This window comes from Bos mutus, chromosome 22, assembly GCF_027580195.1.
Source record: "Bos mutus isolate GX-2022 chromosome 22, NWIPB_WYAK_1.1, whole genome shotgun sequence".
NCBI lineage: Eukaryota > Metazoa > Chordata > Mammalia > Artiodactyla > Bovidae > Bos > Bos mutus.
In genome coordinates this window covers 46211397-46226865 of record NC_091638.1, presented here as the reverse complement: position 1 = coordinate 46226865, position 15469 = coordinate 46211397, and the positions used below count along the sequence as shown (strand labels likewise).

The following is a 15469-nucleotide window of genomic DNA, read 5'->3' as shown; positions in this document are numbered from 1 at the left end:
ATCATATGTTCTGATCTTTTTTGTGTTCTACCCACGTGTTCCACTTGCTTTGAACATTTATTCCTTCTGTGTTATCTCATGTTATTCCTAACGCAAATGATAAGTCTTATCCATCCCATTTATTTTTCCTGTTCTCTGTAGCAGAATCAAATACTGAGAGATGAGTATTTTGAAATGTTCCTAAAAATATTTGTGTATAGTTTTGCAACATCATTTTCCCACTTACTATGTTTTGGATATCTTTTATAACACTACATAGACATCTTTTACCCTTTCAAGTGTTGCCAAGTAAACCATGGAAGAGATACACTGTTGCTTATTTAATCATTCCTCTACTGATGGACTTGCAGATGGCTTTTGTTTTTTCCTCCTCTCCAGGAACAAGGTTACCAAGAGCATCTTTATATGTCCTCTTGGGTTCTTGAACAATAATTTCTCTTACTGAGAAGTAAAACTACTGGAAAAGTAGGATCTAAATCATTTTCACTGAAACAGTAACAAATTATTCATATATTGCCTATAAAAGTTTACTTTCCCACCAACAGTGTAAAATAATAGTCACTTCTTCAAACTCTCAGTCATTTGATATTACCATAAAGTTTTGCCATTCTGATGGTAAAAAATGAGTTTGATTATTTCAATTTCATTTTAATTTACACATACTTAATTTTAGTGAGATTGGACCCCTTTTACATATCAGCTGTCCATCTGTGTTTCCTCTTCTGTAAATTATCTCATGGGTTTTAATACTAATTAGGGGCAAACAATTTCCTTCTTCTCTCTTTTTTTCTTATAAACTCAATTTTATACAGTTGTCCAGACTATATTTATATGAAATCTTAGGATCATCACCTCAAATTCCATCAAAATTCCTGTTGGGATTTTATTGGGATTACTTTGAATTAAAAGATTACTTGAAGGAGAATGACACCTTTAATATATAACTGTTCTCTTTCACCACCGCTGTGGAATTAGTGTTTTTTTTTATGTTTAGTAAAGTTTGATCATTTTCTTCATAGAGAAACATCTTTTACTAGATTTACTCTTGGGCATTTCACAGTAATTATTGATACTATCAATGGTTCTTTATTTCTTAAGTAGTTTTTCATTGGTTATTGCCAGCGTCAAGGAAAGACTGTGGTTTTATATGCTGATTATGTAACTGGTTAACTTGCTTGGTTCTTTTCTGTGTTCTAATAGTTGGTCAGTGGGTTCATATGGATTTTCTACAAACACAGTGATATCTGTTCTTTGGGTGATTTGGTAGTTTTGATTTGTGGGTAGATTCTCAATGAGCATTTCAGATTTTTTTCATGCAGTTGGTTTGCTTGTGTTTTTATAGCCTGACCAAATGTTGATAATTTATACATTATCCTCCAACGTGTGTTTGCTCTAAGTTTTCAAATTATTTGTAATGATATACATAATACTCAAAGGTTTACAATGCCTCTGTCTCTTTTGGGTTTTACTGTAACTTTGTAACTTCTTTTTCTTGATCAGGAGTGTCAGAAGTAGACTTATGTCCTTGTTCTTTTAAGCCTGAGTTTGATTCTTCTAGTTATCTTCACATTTTTACTTGCATTTTCTTCTTCTTTTATCTTTATAAATTCATTCTGTCATTGGCTCAGTGAATATTTACTGAGCATCTGCTCTGTCCCAGGCATAACTCTAGGTGCTGGGGATAAAAGGTCACCATGGGCAGACACAAGCAGCTTTTTTCCCATGGAAACCACACTTTGCTGTCAGGGGGCAGACAGTGAGCAGGTAAGGAGAAAGTGGAGGCAAAGAGATTTGAGAAGAAAGGCAGTGTGGTTGTTTATTTGGTGTCCTTGATAAGAACCGATTCAAGAGTGTGGTAAGGACAACAACCTTATTGGAGTAGATTTGTGAAAGGAAAGAAGTGAGGAAGTAGAGAACCTGAAAGAGAGGGAAAGAGAAAAAAATGAAAGAGAGAGAGAGCGATTGTCAGTACCTCTTCTTAGGAGTTGTACCGTAAATGAGGACAGGGAAACAGGGTAGTAGCTAAAGGTAAGCTAAGGGAGTTTGTGTAAATTGAAGAGAATGGCTAGAAAGACAGGAGGAACCACTTATATATGCAATGATCACCTCTCTCCTCGTCCATCAGTCACATCCTTGCAGGAGCCTGGGGGCTGGACTCTGGAGAGGGGCATCAGTCCTCAGTCCCAGTACACCACAAGGGAGACTGAGGGTAGGATACAGGTACAGGTTTATGTTCTCACTTTTCCAGCTTCTTGTTTCAAAAACACAGTTCATTTATTTGCAGATTTTTTTCCCAATAAAAAATATTTAAGGTCACACTGCACAGATTGGGCTGTTCTCAAATTCACAAGGATTAACTGGATGTATTTTTAACTATTAATTTCCATTGTTTATATTTTTTGCTATTAATTTCTAATTTTATCCAACTTTAAAAGAATATGTAATTGATGCTTTCTGCTCTTTGGAACGTGTTGCAGTTCCCTGCATTTGAAAATAGCATATTCTGGATTACTTAGGTCTGTAAAGTTTTTGCTTTCAATTTTATTAATAAATAAGTCATGTGTCCATCAAATACTTTTGGTATTTCTATCAGCTTGTACATCATGATCATAAAAATTCATGTCATATCTTATTATACTATATATACTCTAAAGAATAGAATACATTTACTGAGAGGAAGATGAATAAAGATAACTTATAGAGAAATTGGCCATTTTTTTAAGATTATGGTCTAGTTCAACTGAGTAAACTGAATTTGGTGAAAATATCATGAAAAGTTTATGTGACAGGATTCTGGACTTGGGGGTAAATATTCAGTTAATCTATTTGCTCTAGAAGAATATGGGATTTGTTCTCCAACTTGTTCCTCCAAAGAGCTGGTATTTCTGATTCAAGGAGTATTATTATGATGATTGTCATTTCGTGTAGTGGGCCAGATGAGAAAGAGGTATCATTAAACTTACTTATGTTGGACTAAGTGTACATATGGGCCCAGAAGATTAAAAAAAAAAAAGTGAGGACGGAATGCCCAAGATGGCAGAGTCGAAATGTGTGTGCTCATCTTCCCTTGCGAGAACACCAAAATCATGAGTAGCATGGCCTTTGTGCCAGCATGACCTGGTCTCTGAGACGACTGGAGCTCCTTAACCAACTAGCCTTGATTTCATCCTAAGCAATATACCTCTGTTATGGGCAGACATTGTGCAAAGTGATTGAGGGAAAGGTCTAGGAAGTTCATGTTCTTTTATAATTACTATGGCATGGCTTCAGTCTATCCTTGAGGTGAGGAGGAGAGAAACATACACTCAGAAGAACATCAAATGCAACTTGCAATGGTTTTTAAGCCCTAGAAGAAGAAAATGAGTCTTGGAAAAGCATAACCTCTTAGAGCTTAGAAACTGAGGTAATTTAGCCAACTCTGACTCTCCTGTTTCATGCACATAAAGTCTAGTCTTTCCAAGATGAGTTGTGTGAGCTACGTATGGACATAGCTATTGTCTTCTTAGTGAAGCTTTGGATTTGAAATGAAGAGCCTCATGGAAACAGGCAACTTGAGTAGTAAACCAGTCTCTGAAATTTGTTTTCCAAAATACTATAGCAGTTGTCCCACTCTGGAGGAAGTTTTCCTCATGGCTATTAACTTGGGGGATGGTAAATGACCACTCACTCTCTCTCTGCCTCTTGTTCCAACAGGTCCTTTGTCATCCAGCAGATCCCGAGCAGCAATTTGTTCATGGTGGTGGTGGACAGCAGCTGCCTCTGTGAGTCTGTGGCCCCCATCACCATGGCACCCATTGAAATCAGGTATATCCTTTTGTGTGTCAGTCCAGCCATGACTGATGAAGCTGGTAAGGGGGAGCAACAGTAGGAAACCCAGGGGAGGAATCTCAGAGAGGGAGAGATGATATTCTTTCCACTGTTAGAGAGCAGGTGTTAAGGGAACTAAGTGCCAAGTTTTGACATCTGAAATGCAGAATAAGGAAAAGGAGCGTCTTGGAAATATGCCTTAACTACAGTCAACATAATGAATCGCTTAAGTGTGAACGTTTAAAGGCCCAGAAGATCAGAAGGCGTCCGGAATCTTGTCATGGCTTCCATCCTGAGGTAATCTGATACCCCCTCCTACTCTTTTACCATCAGATTCTCCATGAGGATCTCACAGCCATCAGAGAACTATAGCTCAAAAGTTTACTCTTGAGAAAATCATCCCTTTCAGGCAAACCAAGAAATAATATATTGGAAGGCTAATGGTACTCTACATTCAGCCTCTCAATGCCTTCTTATTTAGTCTTTACTTAATAGTCTTTTCTTATTATATTCACATGTATTTTTTAAAAGCCTCTTTACTATCTTCCCTTTTACAAATGTGCTATAGTTTTACCACTTTCCACTATTACACATAAAGTGGCTCTGACCATCTTGTTTTACTTATTTCAAATTGTAGTTAAAGTTATTTTCCCTTGCTTACTTTTAGACAGCCTTTTACTTATGAAAAAATCATGTAAAGCAAAAGTCACAATACTAATGTCAGATCAAGAGTCGCAGTATCTAAATGTGGGATGATAAGCCTTTAAACTCCCTGTAACACATGAGGTCACAACTATAAAGGCACTACATTTACACCAAAAGTGATGATCAGAGAAAAAATTAAGCTTGTAGTAAAAAAGTAAACTTATAGATGTAGGTGAATTATGTCCTTCAAAGTTGTAGGCAAAAAAATTTAAATATAGTAACAAAATTACAATTTAAAAATACTCCACCTCCATCTTGAAAAATAGAAAACTGGCCTAGACCAATTATTATAGGGATACTGAGAGGATATTTATTTTTTGTAAAATGCCACCATAGCCCACTGAGTGTTAATGTCACCTGTAAATACCAAATAATTTTAATGTTATTTAAACTATCCAAATACTACAAAATATTTTAAAGTCAGTGTACTGCTAAGAAGAATTTGGAATTTATTGAGAATGTTTGTTTCTATGTTCAAGGGAGAGTTCAATAACATATGCTGTAAAGGCTTTTGATAAAATCCAATGATCACCTCTAGTAAAAGGTCTATGTAAAATAGAAATATGAACGATTGTCGGGAAACAATAAAGCCACTTCATTTGAAACCAGAACTGCATGGTGCTGCTGCTGCTAAGTTGCTTCAGTTGTGTCTGACTCTGTGCGACCCCATAGACGGCAGCCCACCAGGCTCCTCCATCCCCAGGATTCTCCAGGCAAGAATACTGGAGTGGGTTGCTATTTCCTTCTCCAGTGCATGCATGCATTCTAAGTCCCTTCAGTCATGTCCGACTCTGTGCGACCCCACAGACACAGCCCACCAGGCTCCTCTGTGCAGAGGATTCCCCGGGCAAGAATACTGGAGTGGGTTGCTGTTTCCTTCTTCCCAGAACTGCATCAGTTCAGTTCACTTCAGTCGCTCAGTCGTGTCTGACTCTTCGCGACCCCATGAATCGCAGCACGAGAGGCCTCCCTGTCCATCACCCACTCCCGGAGTTCACTCAAACTCACGTCCATCGAGTCAGTGACACCATCCAGCCATCTCATCCTCTGTTGTCCCCTTCTCCTCTTGCCCCCAATCCCTCCCAGCATCAGAGCCTTTTCCAATGAGTCAACTCTTCGCATGAGGTGGCCAAAGTACTAGAGTTTCAGCTTTAGCATCATTCCTTCCAAAGAACACCCAGGGCTGATCTCCTTTAGAATGGACTGGTTGGATCTCCCTGCAGTCCAAGGGACTCTCAAGAGTCTTCTCCAACACCACAGTTCAAAAGCATCAATTCTTCGGTGCTCAGCTTTCTTCATAGTCCAACTCTCACATCCATATATGACCCCTGGAAAACCCATAGGCTTGCCTAGATGGACCTTTGTTGGCAAAGTAATGTCTCTGCTTTTGAATATGCTATCTAGGTTGGTCATAACTTTCCTTCCAAGGAGTAAGCATCTTTTAATTTCATGGCTGCAGTCACCATCTGCAGTGATTTTGGAGCCCAGAAAAATAAAGTCTGACACTGTTTCCACTGTTTCCCCATCTATTTCCCATGAAGTGATGGGATCAGATGCCATGATCTTCATTTTCTGAATGTTGAGCTTTAAGCCAACTTTTTCACTCTCCACTTTCACTACATCAAGAGGCTTTTGAGTTCCTCTTCACTTCTGCCATAAGGGTGGTGTCATCTGCATATCTGAGGTTATTGATATTTCTCCCGGCAATCTTGATTCCAGCTTGTGTTTCTTCCAGCCCAGCATTTCTCATGATGTACTCTGCATAGAAGTTAAATAAACACGGTGACAATATAGAGCCTTGACATACTCCTTTTCCTATTTGGAACCAGTCTGTTGTTCCATGTCCAGTTCTAACTGTTGCTTCCTGACCTGCATACAGATTTCTCAAGAGGCAGATCAGGTCTGGTATTCCCATCTCTTTAAGAATTTCCCACAGTTTGTTGTGATCCACACAGTCAAAGGCTTTGGCATAGTCAATAAAGCAGAAATAGATGTTTTTCTGGAACTCTCTTGTTTTTTCCATGATCCAGCAGATGTTGGCAATTTGATCTCTGGTTCCTATGCCTTTTCTAAAACCAGCTTGAACATCAGGAAGTTCATGGTTCACGTATTGCTGAAGCCTGGCCTGGAGAATTTTGAGCGTGACTTTACTAGCATGTGACATGAGTGCAATTGTGTGGTAGTTTGAGCATTCTTTGGCATTGTCTTTCTTTGGGACTGGAATTAAAACTGACCTTTTCCAGTCCTGTGGCCACTGCTGAGTTTTCCACATTTGCTGGCATATTGAGTGCAGCACTTTCACAGCATCATCTTTCAGGGTTTGAAATAGCTCAACTGGAATTCCATCACCTCCACTAGCTTTGTTCATAGTGATGCTTTCTAAGGCCCACTTGACTTCACATTCCAGGATGTCTGGCTCTAGATGAGTGATCACACCATCGTGATTATCTGGGTCATGAAGATCTTTTTTGTACAGTTCTTCTGTGTATTCTTGCTACCTCTTCTTAATATCTTCTGCTTCTGTTAGGTCCATACCATTTCTGTCCTTTATCGAGCCCATCTTTGCATGAAATGTTGCCTTGGTATCTCTAATTTTCTTGAAGAGATCCCTAGTCTTTCCCATTCTGTTGTTTTCCTCTATTTCTTTGCATTGATCGCTGAGGAAGGCTTTCTTATCTCTTCTTGCTATTCTTTGGAACTCTGCATTCAGATGCTTATATCTTTCTTTTCTCCTTTGCTTTTCACTTCTCTTCTTTCACAGCTATTTGTAAGGCTTCCCCAGACAGCCATTTTGCTTTTTTGCATTTCTTTTCCATGAGGATGGTCTTGATCCCTGTCTCCTGTACAATGTCACAAACCTCATTCCATGGTTCATCAGGCACTCTATCTATCAGATCTAGGCCCTTAAATCTATTTCTCACTTCCCTGTATAACATAAGGGATTTGATTTAGGTCATACTTGAATGGTGTAGTGGTTTTCCCTACTTTCTTCAATTTAAGTCTGAATTTTGTAATAAGAAGTTCATGATCTGAGCCACAGTCAGCTCCTAGTCTTGTTTTTGTTGACTGTATAGAGCTTCTCCATCTTTGGCTGCAAAGAATATAATCAATCTGATATTGGTGTTGACCATCTGGTGATGTCCATGTATAGAGTCTTCTCTTGTGTTGTTGGAAGAGGGTGTTTGCTATGACCAGTGCATTTTATTGGCAAAACTCTATTAGTCTTTGCCCTGCTTCATTCCGTATTCCAAGGCCAAATTTGCCTGTTACTCCAAGTGTTTCTTGAGTTTCTACTTTTGCATTCTAGTCCCCTATAATGAAAAGGACATCTTTTTTGGGTGTTAGTTCTAAAAGGTCTTGTAAGTCTTCATAGAACCATTCAACTTCAGCTTCTTCAGCGTTACTGGTTGGGGCATAGACTTAGATTACTGTGATATTGAATGTTTTGCCTTGGAAACGAGCAGAGATCATTCTGTTGTTTTTGAGATCGCATCCAAGTACTGCATTTCAGACTCTTTTATTGACCATGATGGCTGCTTCATTTCTTCTGAGGGATTCCTGTCCACAGTAGTAGATATAATGGTCATCTGAGTTAAATTCACCCATTCCAGTCCATTTCAGTTCGCTGATCCCTAGAATGTCGACATTCACTCTTGCCATCTCTTGTTTGACCACTTCCAATTTGCCTTGATTCATGGACCTGACATCCCAGGTTCCTATGCAATATTGCTCTTTACAGCAACGGACCTTGCTTCTATCACCAGTCACATCCACAGCTGGGTATTGTTTTTGCTTTGGCTCCATCCCTTCATTCTTTCTGGAGTTATTTCTCCACTGATCTCCAGTAGCGTATTGGGCACCTACTGATCTGGGGAGTTTCTCTTTCAGTATCCTATAATTTTGCCTTTTCATACTGTTCATGGGGTTCTCAAGGCAAGAATACTGAAGGGTTTGCCATTCCCTTCTCCAGTGGACCACATTTTGTCAGATCTCTCCACCATGACCTGCCCGTCTTGGGTTGCCCCACGGGCATGGCTTAGTTTCATTGAATTAGACAAGGCTGTGGTCCTAGTGTGATTAGATTGACTAGATTCCTGTGAGTATGGTTTCAGTGTGTCTGACCTCTGATGCCCTCTTGCAACACCTACCATCTTACTTGGGTTTCTCTTACCTTGGGCGTTGGGTATCTCTTCACGGCTGCTGCAGCAAAGCGCAGCCACCGCTTCTTACCTCAGGCCAGGGGTATCTCCTCACCTCCACCCTTCCTGACCTTCAGTGTTGGATAGCTCCTCTAGGCCCTCCTGCGCACGGGCAGCCACCGCACCTTGGACGTTGGGTTGCTCCTCCCGGCAGCCGTCCCTGGCGGAACTGCATACTTAGCATTAAATTCACAAGAGTAAAAATCTTTTAAAATTAATAAGACAACTTGCTTTGGAAACTAGATACATGATAAACACTAAAAAACAAGAGAGCAACAACAATGACCAAAAAAAAAAAAAAAAAACCACTGTTTTTTTCTTTAAGGTTCTAGACCCAGTAGGATGAAGTCAGTGGAAAAGAATAGATACTCTTACGTATGACAGAAGTTCAGTTCAAAGGGGAGAACATAGAATGGACCTGAATGGTAAATGATGGTCTCATAAGAAATTCTGGGGATTGGACCCATACTTCTGGATTGGAAGAATTAGCATTATTAAAATGGACATAGTACACAAAGCAGTCTACAGATTCTCTATCAAAACACCCACAACATTTCACAGAACTAGAGCAAATAATCTTAAAGTTTATATGTTACCATAAAAGACCCAGAATCGCCAAAGCTGATCTGAGAAAAAAGAACAAAGCAGGAGGCATCACCATCCCAGGCTTAAGACAGTGCTACAAAGCTATAGTAATCAAAACAGCATAGCGTTGCCACAAAAACAGACATATGGATAATGGAGCAGGATAGAAAGCCGAGAAATAAACCCACACGCCTATGTCAATTAATCTTCAACAAAGGAGGCAAGAATATACAATGGGAAAAAGATAACCTCTTCAACAAGTGGTGTTGGGAAAGCTGGACAGTCAGATGTAAATCAGTGAAGTTAGAACACATCCTCACACCATACATGAAAATAAATTCACAATGCCTTAGAGGTTTAAATATAAGACATAGCACCATAAAACTCCTAGAAGAAAACATAGGCAAGACATTCTCTGGTATAAATTGTACCAATGTTTTCTTAGGTCATTCTCCTAAGGCAATAGAAATAAAGTAAAAATAAACAAATGAGACCTAGTCAAACTTATAAGCTTTTATACAGCAAAGAAAACTATAAACAAAACAAAAGGAATACCTAAGGGGTAGAAGAAAATATTTGCAAATGATGCAACTGAAAGGGCTTAATTTCCAAAATATACAACAGCTCATACAACTCAAAAACAAAACAAAGCCAGGGAGCCCAGTTGAAAAATGAGCAGATGACCTAAATAGACATTTCTGCAGAGAAGACATACAGATGACCAACAGGCACATGAAAAGATACTCATCATCACTTAGACTCCTAGCGACCCCATGGACTGCAGCCTACCAGGCTCCTCCGTCCATGGGATTTTCCAGGCAAGAGTACTGGAGTGGGGTGCCATTGCCTTCTCCTCACTAATTATTAGAGAAATGCAAATCACCACTACAATGAGACACCACCTTATACCAGTCAGAATGACCATCACTAAAAGGTGTACAAATAACAATGCTGAAGGGAATGTGGAGAAAAGGGAACCCTCCTACACTGTGATCAGAATGTAAATTAGCGCAGCCGCTACGGGAAACAATATGGATGTTCCTCATAAAGGTAAAAGTAGGGTTGCCATATGATCCAGCAGTCTCACTACTGGGCATGTATCCAGACCAAAATATCATTTGAAAAGATATATGCGCCCCTGTCTTCACAACAGCACTGTTTACAGTAGGCAAGACATAGAAACAATCTAAGTGTCCACCAACAGATGAATCTATAAAGATGTGTAGTGTGTGTATATATATATAATGGAATATTACTCAGCCATACAAAAGAATGAAATAATGCCATTTGAAGCAACATGGAGGAACCTAGAGATTATTATACTAGCTGAACTAAATCAGAAAGAGAAAGACAAATACCATATGATATCCCTTATATGTGGAATCTAAAATATGTCACAAATGAGCATATCTACAAAACAGAAACAAAATGACAGATATAGAGGTGGGGGGAAAGGATTGGAAATTTGGGGTTAACAAGTGAAAGCTATTATAAATGGGGTGGATAAACAACAAGGTCCTACTGTATAGCACAAGGAACTTTACTCATTCTGTGATAAACCATAATGGAAAATAAAATGGGTATTTTATGCATATATGTGCATAAATATGCATACCATATATATGCATATATATATAGTACACTTTGTTGTACAACAGAAATTAATACAACATTGTAGATCAATTATATGCCAATGACATTTCTAAAAGAAAAAAAAAAATTCTAGGTATTGGAGAGACCTTCCTATCCAAGACCAGAAAAAATGGAAGAAAAACAGATTTATTTAACTATATAAAAATTATAACCTTTGGTAAAAAGGATAACTGAGAGTCAGTATCCAATTTATAGAACCTGAGAACATTTATAAATGAAAGCATAAAGAGCTCTTTAAATTAATGAAGAAAAACTGCATTTAAAAATAGACCAAGCTCTGAGACTTTCCTAGAGGTCCAGTGGTTGGGACTTTGCCTTCTACTGCAGGGGGTGCAAGTTCAATCCCTGGCTGGGGAACTGGGGTCCTGCATGCCTCATGGCCAAGAAACCAAAATTTAAGAAACAGAAGCAATGTTGTACCAAGTTCAGTAAAGACTTTAAAAATGAACTATATATATTAAAAAAAGATCTTTAAAAAAAAAGAAACAATTAACCAAGGACATGAAAGATACAAGTCATTGGATGATCAGAAAATACAGGTACCAATGAAGTATCTGGCAATAGCCATTGAAGGCAAAAATATCCTTTAGCTCTTCACTCTTATTCCTGGACATCTTTACCTTAGGCCAGAGCAGGAACAAATACCAAGTTTGGCGAAGGACTTGCATTCAACACTCTTTGTAACAGTAGAGAACACCTGAGAAGATGAACAACCATCAGTAAGAAAAAAAAAAAAGAATGAATAAAAGAAACTTACAATAATGAACATGGAGAAATTTCTGTCAATTAGTAGATGAAAATCATGGTACAGAAAGGAGTAAATAATATGATTTAATTTTTGGAAAACAGAACCTCCCTTCCCTGAAATTAAAAAGAAGTCACACGTGTTAATAAAACCTTCCATAGCCAAGTCTCTGAAATGATCTGAGATGTGATCATTTACTTAGAAGGTCAATATTTTGCTTTTATAAAATAATCACAACAGACATCTCTACCAACAGTCCTTTACCTCTTGAGTGTTCTGCATTGTAGTATGCAAAAAGTCATTTTGCATATTTTATGCATTGACAAGTGAAGTCAGAGATTGTCTTTACTAATGTGATGAAATGTACACAAGTCCATTTCCTGGACATTATCTAGATTCCAAATGATTTTGTTCATATGCTGAAGAGCAGGGAGAGATCTGGGGACGCCACATACCTTGGGAAGTTTAAGGCATCTTGGAATCTGTCTCTGCTCTAACCAACCCTGCCTTTCCCTGTAGGAGAATGCGAGGGAGTGTGGGGGTGCACCGAATCTCAAGGCCAAGATGGTCCTGATCCTGTTCCCTCTGCTTTTGATGCTCTTCTCAAGGTGACACTGATGGAGATGTTCTCTTGGCATGCTAAATTATGGATAAACTGTGAACCAAACTATGGTGCGACATAGGAGACATGAAATATAGTCCAACCATCAGCATCTCATGATTTTAAACTGTGCGTGATACAAACTCTTAAAAATATGTTGACAGAAAAGTTATCTTTTTACTTTGCCAGTCATGCAAATGTGAGTTTGCTACATTATTATCATCCTTCATCAGAAACGGGACTGCAAGTGGGCAGCATCCCTTCTGCTTGAAACCCATTGAAACCAATTTAAAACTGTGTACTTTTTAAATAAAGTATGTTAAAATCATAATCTCCTGGTTTGGGTTTTGTTATCATTTTATTGCTGAGAAAACAGACTGAAAAGTGCATGAAAAAGTCACCCATTCCAGACGGCAAGAAAATAATGGTTGTTGGCAGAGACTTTACTCTAAAGCAGATTCTAGACAAACATTTAACAATTGTTTAGATGCTCTACTCTGTTTTAAAAATATTTACAGAAGTAAATCAAAATATCATCTACATCAGAAGAATTTATTGCACAGAACCCTGAATTTTGTTGAACAAAACTTCAATAGAAATCATAATTTGGATGAGAACACAAGCTTCCATAATATTTAAGTGTTGAAGTATTTGGGAATAGAAATAAAGAAGTCATAAACCCTAGGAATTTGTTCTGAGAAGACTTGAAGGAGGAAAGAATGGTGACTACAAATGACTCAACTTTATTGCTTGAGAATTTGGCTTCTAGCTTTCCTCATAAACAAGAGATGAAATTCGGTCTTATATGTTACAGAATGTGAAACTACTCAGACCTGTAAGCATTAAAACACTGGATCGTGAACCAAAGAAAATAGATTCCACTGGATTGTGATTCCAAAATAACCATTCCAAGTGGAATAATTTCTGCGCCTAGGTAGAAATGAGAATGCCTTTCTTTAGAGGACAAACATCTAAAAGTCATGTGGAGAAATCACTCTTAAAGGCTGCATTATCCTATTGATATTTTAGAAAAACTGATGTTATCATACTACTTTATACTATAATGATTCTAGTATTTATAAGAATAATAGTACTGCATTGTTATGCTTCTTTCAATTACTATTTCTCCAACCCACAAAGTCTTCCTACTCCTCAAGCATGCTAAGTGGACACCTGCCTCAGGGTCTTTGCACTTGCTATTCCCTCATCATGGGATGCTCTTTCTCCCAGATACCCGCATGCTTTCCTCCCTTACCTTCTTCAGGTCCTTCTTTTGTGGCAGTCCACGCTGACCTCCTTGTTTATAGTTGTAACTTGCACATGCCTTCACCCCTTCTCTCTTCCCTGCTTGATATTCTGCCATAGCAGTTATCACCACTGGATTTGTTTAGTGTTTGTCTCTCCCCAGGTGAATATAAACACCAAGAAGGCAAGGATTTTATTTGTTGTTTTTTATTTTGTCACTGCTGTATTCTCGTCTCCAAGGAGAGAAGAGTAGAGTATCCAGCTCAGAGCAGACCCTCAGTAAACATTTAAGCAAGTAAGCAAGTGACGGTAGTAGCAAGAGTTGCGGTTCCAGCATAGAGGGCGGTTGTGTCTACCTGTCCCCATGCTATAGCGCTGTGTGGGAGGGTCAGCGTTACGGAGAGAGCATGGAGTAATAGAATATCCTCTGTTATCCTGCCATTGCCAGTTTTTGAAAACTTCTACTGACAGTACTAATGATTGATGCCAATTGTCTCCAAAGGGATCTCATCACAGAAAGTTTTATTAAAATGTTTGGTTTGCTACTTATAATTAAGATAAACTTTAAAGTGATACAGTTAAATCTAACTGTATGGTACAGTTACTAAAATTATAAGCTTTGACATTCCATATAATAAGTTAATGGATTCAGAAGTCACCTGGAGCTAGCAGTATTCTTCCTAAACTGTAGCAGTATTCTTCCTAAACTGTAGAAAGCTTTCATATATGTGAACATTCACAAAAATATAGTAGAACATTTGCAATAGTTATTGAAGTTAGACTAATAAATCACAGTATAGATGAGAATATTTGTGTGATGCCTTTATCTGTCCTAAAATAACAAAAGAGCAACTCCATATGCTATACCTTCATTAGACTAAGATGACGTAGGACGCTAAAATAAGATAGTAATGGCAGTGGTAAAAAGTACTATTCAATATATGAAGCAGTTGCAAAATAAGGAACTGTAGCATTATTATTCTGGGGAAGGCAATGGCACCACACTCCAGTACTCTTGCCTGGAAAATCCCATGGACGGAGGAGCCTGGTAGGCTGCAGTCCATGGGGTCGCTGAGGGTCGGAAACGACTGAGCGACTTCACTTTCACTTTTCACTTTCATGCATTGGAGAAGGAAATGGCAACCCACTCCAGTGTTCTTGCCTGGAGAATCCAAGGGACAGGGGAGCCTGGTGGGCTGCAGTCCATGGGGTCGCTAAGAGTCAAACATGACTGAGCAACTTCACTTTCACTTTTCACTTTCATGCATTGGAGAAGGAAATGGCAACCCACTCCAGTGTTCTTCCCTGGAGAATCCCAGGGACGGGGGACCTGGTGGGCTGCCGTATATGGGGTCGCACAGAGTCAGACATGACTTAGCAGCAGATCAGATCAGATCAGATCAGTCGCTCAGTCGTGTCCGACTCTTTGCGACCCCATGAATCGCAGCATGCCAGGCCTCCCTGTCCATCACCAACTCCCAGAGTTCACACAGACTCACGTCCATCGAGTCAGTGATGCCATCCAGCCATCTCATCCTCTGTCGTCCCCTTCTCCTCTTGCCCCCAATCCCTCCCAGCATCAGAGTCTTTTCCAATGAGTCAACTCTTCTCATCAAGTGGCCAAAGTACTGGAGTTTCAGCTTTAGCATCATTCCTTCCAAAGAAATCCCAGGGCTGATCTCCTTCAGGATGGACTGGTTGGATCTCCTTGCAGTCCAAGGGACTCTCAAGAGTCTTCTCCAACACCACAGTTCAAAAGCATCATTTCTTCAGCACCCAGCCTTCTTCACAGTCCAATTCTCACATCCATACATGACCACAGGAAAAACCATAGCCTTGACTAGACGAACCTTTGTTAGCAAAGTAATGTCTCTGCTTTTGAATATGCTATCTAGGTTGGTCATAACTTTCCTTCCAAGGAGTAAGCGT

The 15469-nt window shown here is 39.1% G+C and overlaps 1 protein-coding gene across 1 annotated transcript in view; it reads left to right on the top strand.

The window, feature by feature from the left end:
* Window positions 1–12588, top strand: part of CACNA2D3 (calcium voltage-gated channel auxiliary subunit alpha2delta 3) — a 901045-nt gene extending 888457 nt beyond the window's left edge. The window contains exons 36-38 of the mRNA XM_070359574.1: window positions 3694–3809; window positions 4025–4104; window positions 12214–12588. Of these exons, the coding sequence (XP_070215675.1) occupies window positions 3694–3809; window positions 4025–4104; window positions 12214–12306 (289 nt within the window). The 3' untranslated portion in view covers window positions 12307–12588. The remainder of the gene's footprint in view (window positions 1–3693; window positions 3810–4024; window positions 4105–12213) is intronic.
* The last annotated feature ends 2881 nt before the right edge of the window (window positions 12589–15469 follow it).